At 41.9% G+C, this 13591-nt stretch overlaps 1 protein-coding gene across 1 annotated transcript in view; it reads right to left on the bottom strand.

Annotated features, from left to right (window-relative positions):
* The window catches only part of CNTNAP2 (contactin associated protein 2), a 1271576-nt gene that overhangs the window by 3196 nt on the left and 1254789 nt on the right, over positions 1–13591 (bottom strand). The window contains exon 23 of the mRNA XM_029062825.2: positions 890–964. Coding sequence (XP_028918658.1) covers positions 890–964 — 75 coding nt within the window. The remainder of the gene's footprint in view (positions 1–889; positions 965–13591) is intronic.

Here is a 13591-nt window from a genome sequence, read left to right as displayed (position 1 = left end):
CTGGACACACCTCCAGGATGCCCCCCAGCCACATCTCCCAGACACACCTCCAGCACGCCTCCGGACACACCCCCAACACGCCCTCCGCTTAGCCCCCACATATCCTTCAGCACTCCCTCCCCACCTGGACATTCCTCCAATATACCCCCGAACACACCCTCGGAGACGCTTCCACCCCCCACCCTCCGTTCCACACACCTCCGACACACCAATGGACATGCCAGCATATCTGTCTCCTCTTCTCCTTTGTGAGGGTACACCTCTGACACGACCCCTGCACGACCCAGACAGAGTAACTAAGAAATATGGATGCTGAAAAGCCATAAGGGCAGGCATAGAGCTTACTCTTCCAGACAAAATTCTTACCTCATTTTTGTAGTGTTTTTAATAATGTTCCTGGACAGGTGCTTGAAGTAATAAATGCTAAAGAAACACATTATATATTTCCACTGCTTCCTTCCAAGAGACATCCATTTCTGTAAAATGCCGGCCTTACAAATAATTCAAAAATTACCAACCCACAATTAGTTTACATCTCCCTCCATCCCCTAGATGACATACCCCTAATAAATCCAGGAGACAGTATTAATTGTGGTATTTAAGTGCTTACTATATGCCAAGCACTTTACTAAGTGCTGGGGCAGAGATAAAATAATAAGGTCCACATGGGCTCACAGTTTCAGAGAGAACATATACTGAATCCCCATTTTCAGATGAGGCACAGAGAAGTGAAGTGACTTGCCCAAGGTCTCACAGCCGGGTTTAGAACTCAGGGCCTCTGACTCCCAAGCCCTTGGCCTTTCCACTAGGTTGTGCTGCTTCCTTACCTCATCATCCTTACCTCTTCCTCAGAGCAAACTGTCACCTGGCTTGGGTGTGGTTTACCTACCTCCGATAATTGCAGAGTTTCTGTTGACTCCATCTCTTATAGCCTGTCCTGCGTTGTATGGAAAATCAGCACTGGCTGAATAAAGAAAAGAAAGATTCAAGGAATGAGTACCATCAGTGAATAATTTTAAATTAATTAACAATTTTAAATGTACAAAGATGTTCTTGGAAAATAAAACATCTCCGTGGCAATAAAATCAAGTAACTTTTGACCTAAAACCTGTTCATTAAAGATATAGGAAAGTGGGAGACAGAGCATAACTTGTGTAATTTATGTAGAGTTTAAGAAACTCTATATTGTAAGTTTCTGGTGGGTAGGTAACATATCTATCAACTCTGCCATATTGCAGTCTCCCAAGCGCTTAGTACAGTGCTCGGCACACAGTAACGGCTCAATAAATACCATTGAATGATTCTGTAGGCTCCTCTTTCCCTCCTAAAAATTGCACGTGGACATCTTGGATATTTTCTCTGCATACTAGGAAGCATTCCACTCTCTAGAACTCTTGGCCAGCTTGATTCCCACACTAAAGAGCCACTGCAGTACATTTCAGCATTCATTTGGCATCTTGCTTATGATTCAAGTCAGTGTTCTCAGTTCAATTCATTCGTATTTACTGAGCACTTACTGTGTGCAGAGCACTGTACTAAGCACTTGGGGGAGTACACTAGAACAATAAACAGACCCATTCCCTCCCTACAACGAGCTTACAGTCTAGAGTGGGACACAGACATTACTATAAATAAATTACAAATATGTACATAAGTGCTGCATCCCTCGCAGGATCGCACGTGGAGAGCTTCCAGTACTCTACCCGTCAAGGCTAAGGGAGGGAGAGTCAAGCAGAGGCCTGCCCATTCCATTCTTAGCTTGACCAGTGGCTAGCGAGTGGAAGGCCATCTGCTACAAGTCAAAACTCACCTGTGCTGGGCAGCAGCGGCATGAGAGAGAGTTGAGGGCAGAAACCGAAGTTTACTAGGTGGAAGAGGGCACTTCCGTATTTTTACCAAGGAAACTCTAAGGATACACTGTCATTATATCATTATTGTTATTATTATTACACTCCCAGAACCACTGCAGATGGGGGGGGCATTCTGGGAGAGATGTGTCCATGTGTCGCTATGGGTCGGAGACGACTCGACAGTGTAAGATGAGACATAAGTGTGTGGGGATTGGAGGGGTGGTGAATAAAGGGAGCAAGTCGGGGGATCCAGAAGGGAGTGGGAGAGGAGGAAAGGGGGGCTTAGTCAAGGAAGGCCACTTGCGGGCAACGTGCCTTCAAAAAGGATTTGGTGACTATCCAGGGCTACCACTCCCTTTCCCCAGGAGGACTGGGTAGGTCATTGTGTAGCAGAACCACTGTATTCCGATACACACTGCATTGTAATGGTGATAGTCTGTATTAAGCTCTGGGAAAAAAAACAAACCACAGATGAGAGTTTAGGCCTGGTCCTTGGTTTCCCCAGAGCTCCTAAGCCTAAAAATAAGGTGGAAGAGAGTGGGGATGGACAGTGGAGGATAGATGAAATAGAAATACAAAACAAAGTTAGGAGTCCAACAAGTATGGTGGTAAAGGAGCCCTTTCAGGAGCTTCCAAGGGATTTTTACCCCTGGAAGTTTCTGAAGAAAAGAAACTTGAAGAATAAATAACAGATGCCGATTGTTTATGCTGCTGCAAGATAATCCTGATGGCCAAATCCTCCTCTGACTGCAACATCTGATCACACCGTATGCGGGAGAAATCAGTCAGTCCGTCAATCATATTTATTGAGCACTTCCTGTATGCCGAGCTCTGTACTAAGCGCTTGGGAGAGTATACTAGAACAATAAATGGACACATTCCCTGCTCACAAACAAGCAATCGTGATGATCATCTACTGAGAAAAACGTTGACTTTGGATGGGCCCAGCTTGCAAACATTTGTTAAAGAATCACTGGAGAACATGATCTTAAGAAGTGTCTAAATGTCTTGAATGTTCAGTTTACACCCAAGTTCCTATTGCTCTATTATCCTCTCCTAGCATCTAGTTTACTCAATTGTACTCTCCCTGGGGTTTAATACAGTGTTCTGCACATGATAAGCACTCAAATTCCTTTGCTTGATTAGTTCCCATATGACCTGCCAAATTGTTAGCACTTTGAAGGCGAGGATGAATGTCAGGTGGGTGAAATGAGTGGGGAGGAATGAAAGATTCTCTCCGTGGACCCTCAGAAATCTCTGCAGTTTAATCAGATGATCGTTTTCACTGCATCCCAGGTAAATCCCAGGTTCTTGAAGAAAAATAAGTTTTTCCAAAAGTGTTATTTAAGCCTACATCTCCTTATAGTGACAACTAATTATTAATTAGCACTATGAGTCTGACACAGAAACATATTCTAAGGCTAAGGTCTGGGTAAAAACCTTGCAGGATTTCTCATTACTCAACACTGATGGCTTAAAGGTTTTATTTGCTTGTGTGCTCTGCCAACAACACAGAAGGAAAATCTCATTTTCCCACCTACCAAAACCAAGAAAATGGGAGAATGGACGCTAGAGAGAAAGCCAAGTCGAGAAAGGAAGCAGCACGGCATAGTGAATAGGCCTGGGCCTGGGAATCAGAAGGTCTTAGGTTCTAATCCTGGCTTGGGCAAGTCACTTTACTTCTTTGTGCTTCAGTTATCTCATCTGAAAATGGGGATTGAGACTATGAGCCCCATATGGGACAGGGGTTGTGTCCAACCCTATTTGCTTGTATCCACCCCAGTGCTTAGAACAATGCCTGATGCATAGTAATCACTTAACAAATACAACAAGCCAAAGGTGGAAAATTGAATGCTGGTGAATTTATTGCTGAATTGTACTTTCTAAGCATTTAGTATGGTGCTCTGCATGCATTAAGTGCTCAATAAATATGATTGAATAAATGAATGAATAGAAAGGCTAGTATATTCCTGATATATTGATCACAAATCCAAGCAGCCTTAGCCAATTAGGAAGAAGAGAAAATGAGATTTAGAAGGAGAGAGAGAATGGGAGAATTAGGATATTGAAGTTCTAGTGCCATTTACAAGTAATTTTTACTTCTTGAAGCACTGCCCCAATGCTGACTACCAAAAGAGACAGTGACAAGAGCAATAAGAGGTTAAATCTTTTAGGCTGCTTATGCAAGATGATTAATTAAGGAATTGTTCTCCTTGGAGAAGATCTAGTGAGGAAAACTGTTGCCAGAAGTCTACCGAAAAGTCAAGTTAAGATTTTTCCAAGATCAATCACCCCACAATCACAGATGAGGCACTGTTTACTAACTCTACGGCACTCTGCCAAGCTCTTGAAACAGTGCTGTACACAGAGTAAGTACTCAATAAATAGTACTGATTGACTGTAGTAGATCTAGGAGTTAAAATAATGGCCCCCAAATAAACAGCCATTTGTGGTAGAAGAAATTTGGGAGTTGCTATTCTGTCCCATTATGCTATTCCGATTCGTTTTGAGTCAGAAATGATTCGATGGCACTTAATAATAATAATGATGATAATAACGTTGTAAATTTTACTACAGAATTGTACTTCGGGAAGCAATTCCCAACTAGACTGCAAGGTCTTTGGGATTACATCTACATGCACTACTGTACTCTCAACTGTCTAGTAAAGTGCTCTGGACCCAATGATCTCTCACTAAATACCATTATTATTATGTGAATTTTAATAATAAGAAGTGATACTTGTAAAATGCTTATATGCACCAAGCACTGTACTAAGCGCAGGGGTAGGTACAAGATACCCAGTCAGAGACAGTCCCTGTCCCACCCGGGGATCACAGTCTAAGGGGGAGGAAGAACAGATGTTGAATCCCATTTTACAGATGAGGAAACAGACACAGCAAAGTTAAGTGAATTACCTAAGGTCACACAGCAGGCAATGTCAGAGCCGGAATTAGAATCCAGGTCATCTGACTCCCAGGATCGAGCTCTTTCACTACCGGGCCCAATCAAACTCCCAGGATTATTAATGCTAGAATGGCAGTCCTTCCACTGCATGTTAGCAGGGAGTCATTGGTAACCAGATGTATTTAATTAGCTGGCACTTAGTGGGCTGTGTAGTCAGGATGGTGGCAACCTGACTCCCTGTAGATTTCCACTGAGCTGGGCACCACAAAAGCCTAGTGTGTGAACCATTTCACAGGACAAAGGGCGAACCTCACAGAAGCAGCAGAATGAGGCTGTGAACTAAGACACTTGGTGTTTTTTGACATTTTTCTCCTTATCTAATGGTAGAAGCATTTGTAGAGAGAAAAAAACCACAGAAAACCAGAGTGAATTCTTGTGATCACAGTGGATTACCCAGAAAACACCTGTGCAATCATGAATGGTGGCATTATGCTCGAAACACTCTTCAAGGGTTTTATTTCAATCATCTTTGGAGACTGTGAAAAAGGATAGGAAAGTTCAAGGCAAACGCTTAACTGATTGGGTCCTTGTATGAACAGGGCCTGTGTTGAATTGTACAGCCTCAATTTCCTCTCCCTGCCCCTCTAATCTTAAAGGGTTAGGGTTAGTGAAGCACATGGGGTGTATTTTACCGCTAGGGCTTCCCTAACTAGGTCTTCATTCCACCCTCTCTTCTGGACCTAGGCACTTGGATCTGTTGTGACTCTTCAGCACTCAATATTCACCCAGCCCCTCAATACTTACCGTATATACTTATACTGTGCCTTTTCCCCCAACAGAAATTTATTTTAATATCTGTCTTCACCTCTGATCTGTAAGCTCCTTGTGGTTGGGGATCGTGTCTAGAAACTCCTCTACTTTATTGTACTCTCCCAAGAGCTTAGTATAGTACTCTTCACAGTCGGTGCTTTCACACTATGGACCACTGCCTTCTCCTGGAAATATTACTCAATTTTGGCTTCATTGACAATGTCCTATCCTGGTTCTCCTCCCATCTTTCTAGTCACTTGTCCTCTGTCTTCCACTTTCTGAGGAAGTCCCTGAAGGCTCAGGTCTGAGTCCCCTTCTATTTTCCATCTACACTCACTCCCTTAGAGAACTCGCTTACTTCCACTGCTTCAGCTACCATCTCTTTGAGGATGATCTTCAAATCTATCTCTCCCACCCCAATCTCTTTATGCATTATCACATTCAGGACTTCTCTCCTTGTATGTCCCACCAACACCTCAAACGTAACATCTCCAAAACAGAATTCCTCATCTTCCCACCCACACGCTGTCCTCCCCGACTTTCCCATCACTGTAGACAGCACCACTATCCCTGTCTCACAAGCCTGCAACCATAGCATAATTTTTGACTGATCTCTCTCGTTCAAACTACCTAATCAGTGTCACTAAATCCTGTCAGTTCTAACTTCAGATCATCTCTAGAATCTGCTTTTTCCTCTTCATCCAAACTGCTCCTATGCTGATCCAAGCACTTATCGTACTTCATCTTGACGCCACTTACCTGCTATGTGATCTTGGGCAACTCACTTAACTTCTCTTTGTCTCAGTTCACCCATCTGCAAAATGGGGACTCAATACCTGTTCTCCTTCCTACGTAGACTGTGAGCCCCAGGTAGGATCTGGTTATCTTGTGTCTACGCCAGTGCTTAGTACAGTGTTTGGCACATAATAAGCCCTTAGCAGCTACCATTATTATTATGATCCTAAGCAGTTTACTCTGCCCCCATTACCTTGAGTAAACCACAGTTCCCCAAAGTTCATCCATTCAGTAGTACTTATTGAGTGCTTACTATGTGCCAGCATTGTACTAAACACTTGGGAGAGCACAACAATAAGCAGACACATTCCCTGCCCACAATGCGCTTAGTTATTTCAATAAGTGTTTCTCCTACTTTTCCCATTTCTCTTCTGGTATATTTTCCCAGTCCCAAGGAATTCAGCCCCAGAATAGCTCAGATCTCTTTGGTCAGCCAACTTCTAGATCCCTGAGGGTCACCTCCACAATCTTCCTACACCCTTCTTCATTCACTGAGCAATGCTTCTGCTTCAGGATCAGAAGTAGGGATGAAAAAAGGCCATTTAACCCACTGATTCAAATACCTCCTCCCTTTACTTATGAGATGGTGATTTTCAGAAGGGTGCAAAATTCTCCTGATTTACAAAAGCCTAGAACTGGAATTAGAATGAAAAAGTCCCAATTTTCTACATCCTAGGTGCTGATTTCCAGACCAACCTCGGGAAAGTTTCATCATCACTTCTTACCAAGTTTGCACCACCTGAGAACCAGGTGACCTTATTTGGGGAGACCCTGGCTTGATCCTCAGGCATGCACTAATACATTAATCATGTCGGGGTAACCACTACTGTCATGACTTTTTTTCTGAACAAGGCTTACTTTTCAAATGAACCGATGACAAGAAAAGCAGTGCTTTCCTCTGCAATTCAAGTTTAATAAGAAACCCTACTTATAGTCTGATTTTTCACAGTCAAAGTAGAGTTAAGTGCCGATCAAAGTTTTAGCCACCTAAGCTTTGGTAATAGAACAGAAAGAAGCTAAAAAGCCTACTTGTGGACAAGGTGATGAGAGTGGGGGCAGGGGAAAGTGGGGACAGATAATAGCTATGAATTAACGTGAAAAGGAATAACAAGGTATTTGTTTCTTTGCTGAATCTACCCCAGTCAGTCGGCACAGGAAAGAAATACCTTGTTATTCCTTTACACATGAATTCATTGTTATCTCTGTTACTTCCATCTTGGCTCCTTATACACTTTCAAAAACATCTTCACCAACTGTGATTCTGTGCCAGTCTTAACCGTGCTCCAGAATGATATTTTTGTGAATAGAGTGTGGAGAAATAAAAGCAATTTATCACTAAAAACCTTGGATTTGTAGAACTTTAGGTATTTTAAGACTCGGCAGGAGTTTGTGGCATTCAGAGAACAGATGCCTTCTTACTATGCCTCGAACTCTATATCCCTGCCGACCTCTTACCCACATCCTGCCTCTGGCCTGGAATGCCCTCCCTCCTCAAATCCAACGGACAATGACTCTTCCCTCCCTTCAAAGCCTTATTGAAGGCTCATCTCCTCCAAGAGGCTTTCCCTGAGGAAGACCCCCTTTCCTCTTCTCCTGCTGACTTCCTCTCTTTGTTCTTCCTGTCTTCCCAGCCCCACAGCATTTATGTACATAACTATCATCAATAAACTGCCTTTGGTTTTGTCAGAGTAAGAACAGTCTGTGATAATAACAAAAAACCACTCTATCGGGAACACCAATTGATGTCACTTATGTGAGACTTTTTCTTAATTATTTAACCCTCTGCCTCAAGAAAGCGATAATACTCACCAAATGAAAATCTCTGAAGAGGGTGATAATAGCTATCACTAATCTCTGTACTCTTATTCCTGGACTATGGACTGGGGTAAAATGCATTAGGTGAAACATCAATAATCACTTTGGCATTTCAGAATGAATAGGTTGGGGGAAGAAAGGGTGGAGTGAAGATGGGAGAGGTATAATGGAAAAGGAATTGTTTAAAGGCACCCCCCAATCCCTGGGTAATTTTCTCTGTGAGTGAAAAAAGAGGTGCTTGGTGGACGAGGGAAGCAGAGGGTGATGGATCTATTTTTACTCTCCCTCAGTTGTTTAGTGATGGTTAACTCAGACTTCATCATTAAGCTGTCAGCTCTCAGGCCTCTGCTTTTCTTAATTTTCAGACTTCTTTGAGGGAGGAAAAATTAAAGGAAAATGATTGAAAAACCACAAGATCCTTTAAATCCTCATCCATACCACTTACTCTGATTTTCTGACTATTGTATCCTCAGGATAAAAATATGGAGGCTAATAGGCATTCATGTTCTTCTGTTGTGTTGGGAATCATCGTTCTCTTTGGAATTGACCACTGACTATTTTTGTGGAAAAACGACTGCCCCAAATTTGAATGTTTTCCCCATGATCGTGAGAGTTGGATGGGCTGAAGGGAGAGAAGTGTGGGGTTAAATTCTCCCCAAATTCAGGAATGGCTGTCAGCCAATTGCAGCATGGCTCAGTGGAAAGAGCACAGGTTTTGGAGTCAGAGGTCATGAGTTTGAATCTCAGCTCGGCCACTTGTCAGCTGTGTGACCGTGGGCAAGTCACTTAACTTCTCTGTGCCTCAGTTACCTCATCTGTAAAATGGGGATTAAGACTGTGAGCCCCATGTGGGACAACCTGATTCCCCTGTGTCTTCCCCAGCGCTTAGAACAGTGCTCGGCACATAGTAAGCGCTTAACAAATACCAACATTATTATTATTAATTGTAGTTATTGAGGACTTACTGTGTGCAAAGCACTGAACTAAGCGCTTGGGAGAGTACACTACAACAATAAACAGACACATTCCCTGCCCCTAATGAGCTTACAGTCCAGAGTGGGAGACAGACGTTAATATAAATAAATTACAGATATATTGCTATGTGACCCCAAATGAGCATCAGCTGAGCATGCTGTAACCCAGAGGGATTTATTCATTGATTCACTGATATACTCAATCGATAGTATTTCTTGAATTCATACTGTGGGCAAAATGCTAACCTAAGCAATTGGAAAAAAAAATACAAGGATGAAAATTAGACAAGGTCCCTAATTCCCACGGGTTTCACGATATAAAAGTAAGGGGTAGGGGAAGTTTGGCAATGAAGACAAAAGGAAAAATAGAAATAATAAAAACAGCACATTGAAAAAGACAAGGATAACAATAAATACAATGAAAGCCTTAGAACACAGTGGCTGAAAGAGCCAAGTTTCAGTCCAACAGCCACCTCAGCCCCAGGAGTGGAAGCAGATGTAAGTTGCTGCAGTGGTGGGTAGTATTTGGAGAAACAGTGTGGCCTAGTGAATAGAGCACAGGTCTGGGAGTCAGAAGGTCCTGGATTCTAGTCCTTGCTCTGCCACTCATCTGCTGTGTGACCTTGGGCAAGTCATTTAACCGAATAATAATAATAATGGTATTTGTTAAGCACTTACTATGTGCCAAGCACTGTTCTAAGTGTTGGAGAAGATACAAGGTAATCAGGTTGTCCCACGTGGGGCTCACAGTCTTAATGCCCATTTTACAGATGAGGTAACTGACGCACAGAGAAATTAAGTGACTTGCCCAAGGTCACACAGCTGACAAGTGACGGAGCTGGGATAAGAACCCACGACCTCTGACTCCTAGGCCTGTGCTCTTTCCACTGAGCCACACTGCTTCTCAACTTCTCCGTGCCTCAGTTATCTTACCTGTAAAATGGGGATTAAGACTGTGAGCCCCATGTGAGACAAGGACTGTGTCCAAACTGACTAGCTTGTGTCAACCCGTGCTTAGAACAGTGCTTGGCACATAATAGGTACTTAATGAATAACACTATTATTATTATTATTAGACTGAACAGATAGCCAAGAAGTCCCAATTCTGGGTTATTTGAACATTTTTCTAAAATTGCCCAACAAAGCCTATAAAAATCCAGTACTGTCCTGGCTATATTAGGGTGTATAACCACCCTAAACTATTTTCTTCCTTAGTCATCTCTCAATAAGTTAGTCTTACATCATCGTATAGGCTGTCTTAGTTGGAGATGGGAACACACATTATGATAAGAAATGTGTTTCCTTTAATATATAGTAGTCTGAAAGGATAAGGATTAGTAAGGAAGAGAAGCAATTCCGAGAAAGAAGAAAGTCAATGCAGTGCTCTGCCCATGATAAGCAATCAAGAAACACTAACGAAGGATTTGATTAAGTGACGAAACATTATGTTCTCACATTCCATATTCTGGATCCTAGTCTCATTCTTCGATCAGGGTATCAAATAAAAAGTGCAAACACAGTGCTTTGGGAAATGAATTTTGCTAACATCTCAAGTAGTTCAAATTACAGAATTGGCCAATTAATTCAGAAATACTTAATTCTGGTTAAACAGCGGCCAAGGGATTAGAACAGAAACTTTTTTTGCTGCTAATGCAGGAAAAATAATAATTTTTTAAAACAAACAATGAACCTATTACCCATCTTTCCCTTCATCATCACTATACATGAAGAAGACTGGGTGATGCTTTTAATAGATTTTGGAGCAAATGGTTCGAAATTGGGAGAATAGAGATTTTACTTTAATTTCAGGATAACGGAAATACAGATCCTTTGATTTCTCTGAATGGTATATCTTTTTTAAAAGATACTGGACATTTATAAAGCAGTTAAATAGAGCAGAATAATGAGCATCCAGGGAGAGAAAAATTTAATTTGAGGAATAGGTTGGCTTTTTTCCCTCTTTATTTACTTGTGCAAATTTAAACTTGAAATCCACATTTAAATTAATGAGAATTTTTTTACAGCAACTTTGTTTACTATGAACAGAGTTGCTGTAAAAAAAATTCTCATTAATTCATAGTAATACAGTCTGTCTTTTTATGGGGAAGGAGAAGAGGGCTAACTGCTGTATTCCACATATAGACTCCATCTCTATATAAACATTTGAAACTCATACTTTGAATTTTAGTGTGCCATGGCTATTTTTACACATCTTACCTCATTAAAGTCCTGGTAGGCAGGGGACATGTCCCTTCTTTGTTTTGTGCTACGGGAAGCAGCTTGGCCTAGTAGAAAGGGTATGGGCCTGGGAGCCAGAGGACATGGGTTCTAATCCTGGCTCTGTCACTTGTTTGCTGGGTAACCTTGGGCAAGTCAGCTAACTTCTCTGTGCTTCAGTTCCCTCAGCTACAAAATGGGGATTCAACACATGGGGCTCACATTCTAAGAAGGAGGCAGCACAGGTAATAATAATAATGTTGGCTTAACAAATACCAACATTATTATTATTACCTGTGCTGCCTCCTTCTTAGAATGTGAGCCCCATGTGTTACCTGATTGTCTTGTATCTATCCCCCCATTGCTTAGTACAGTGCTTGGCACATAGTAAATGCTTAACAAATACCACAATGATTATTATTATTACTTTCTAAGTGATTAGTTGAGTGCTTTACAACCAGTAGGGGTTCAATAAATGTTACTACTGGTACTGTTACTGGAATTAGTAGAAGACACCTGTAGTGAATTTCAGGAAACATACCCATTTTGGACCCATTAGGGAGTGAATAAAAAAGGCAATGAGAAAGCCATTCAGCTGCTTCTTTACCATTGCCTAGTTAACTTGTTATCTTCCTTTTCCTCTAAAGTCTCAATTTCCTCTTGCCTTCAGGACAACTCTATGGGAATGTCCCACTGAAATCTCAAATTCAAAATGTCCAAAACAGAACTCCTCTTATTCTTACCAAAACTCTCTCTTCGTTCTAAATTCCCCATGTCCCCATTCCCCATTCTTCACCCCCCTTTTACAGATGAGGTAACTGAGGCACAGAGAAGTGAAGTGGCTTGCCCAAGGCCACACAGCAGAGAAGCAGCAGAGCCAGGATTAGACTCATGACCTTCTGACACACATTTTGCACAGTGCTCTGAACATAGGAGGTGCACTATGATGAAATTGATAGATTCACTAAAAAGAACACAATGGATAGAGAGATATAGGAGATCTTATTTTGCCAGTAAAGAAAGACCTGGGTGTATAAATGTGGTATTTATTAAGTTCTTACTATGTGCTGAGCATTGTACTAAGCAATGGGGTAGGTAAAAGGTAATCAGGTCAGACCCAGGCTCCATCTTACATGGGGCTTGGCCTAAGTAGGAAGGCGAATAGGTATTCAAACCCCATTTTACAGATGAGGAAACTGAGGCAGATGGAAGTTAAGTGACTTGTCCAAGACCATACAACCGGGAAGTGGAGGTGCTGGGATTGGAGCTCAGGCCCTCTGACTCACAGACCCGTCTTCTTTCCACTAGGCCACACTGGGGACCTGCTATCTATCGGGGACCTCTATCCTGGGAGAGATCTTAATTGGATAGCTCTGATTGAAAGATGTCATGCATAATGACCCAAACACTGAGGAAGGGTAGAGATGGGGGACTCCTCAGTCTCCTTTGTGGCAGTGAAGAAAGCAAGTGATAGAGGGATTCCTACTATTATTTACTAAGAAAAGTGGGAAATTCTTTGTATGGGACTGGCTATTCAAACATAGTGGAAAAACTCCTCTCTCTTTGTTGACAACACCAACCTGTTCTCTGAGTGCTAATTTGCTTGGGTATGATTGGTCTGTCTCTGTTAGAACAGTTCGACCACCTTGAACTCAAAATACCTGTTTCACAAAAGGAAATCTCCTAGTCCTGAGTGACTCGATGAATAGCAGAAGGAATCTCCATAGCAACCAAAGACATGACGCACACAAGCTGAACGTGCCGGGTAAGAGTAGCTCTGGGATACAAAGCCACCTAGAATCTAGGGACATTTTCATCTGAATTAGGACGTGAAAATAAAAAAAAAGGTCCCTTTTTTAGTTAACAGAAGTAGGAAAATGCAACAAGTTTGCCAGGCTGAATTCAGTATGTCACGCACCCTTTTCATTGAACGTGATCTTCTACTCTTACATTGTTAAATATTGTGATTCTAGAGAATTGAGTGCAAAGCACTATTCTAAGCTTTAGGAATAAAGTACAAGGACGAGATAAAGGTTTGGCCTCCGGTCTCCTCGGGACTCTCACAATCTTAAAGTAAGGGTGGGGAAAGGTTTAGCGAGTGACCCACGAAGGAAGATGAAAACAAAAAACATAAGAGGAAAGGTTCCACATATCTCTAAGCAAACCTGTGAAAAATCACCCAATACAAAATAACAACATTATCTATACACCATTTGCTATTTCCC

The sequence above is a fragment of the Ornithorhynchus anatinus genome, chromosome 4 (assembly GCF_004115215.2).
Source record: "Ornithorhynchus anatinus isolate Pmale09 chromosome 4, mOrnAna1.pri.v4, whole genome shotgun sequence".
Classification (NCBI taxonomy): Eukaryota; Metazoa; Chordata; class Mammalia; order Monotremata; family Ornithorhynchidae; genus Ornithorhynchus; species Ornithorhynchus anatinus.
Note: the sequence above shows the minus strand (reverse complement) of the source record. Positions and strands in the feature narration are given on the sequence as shown.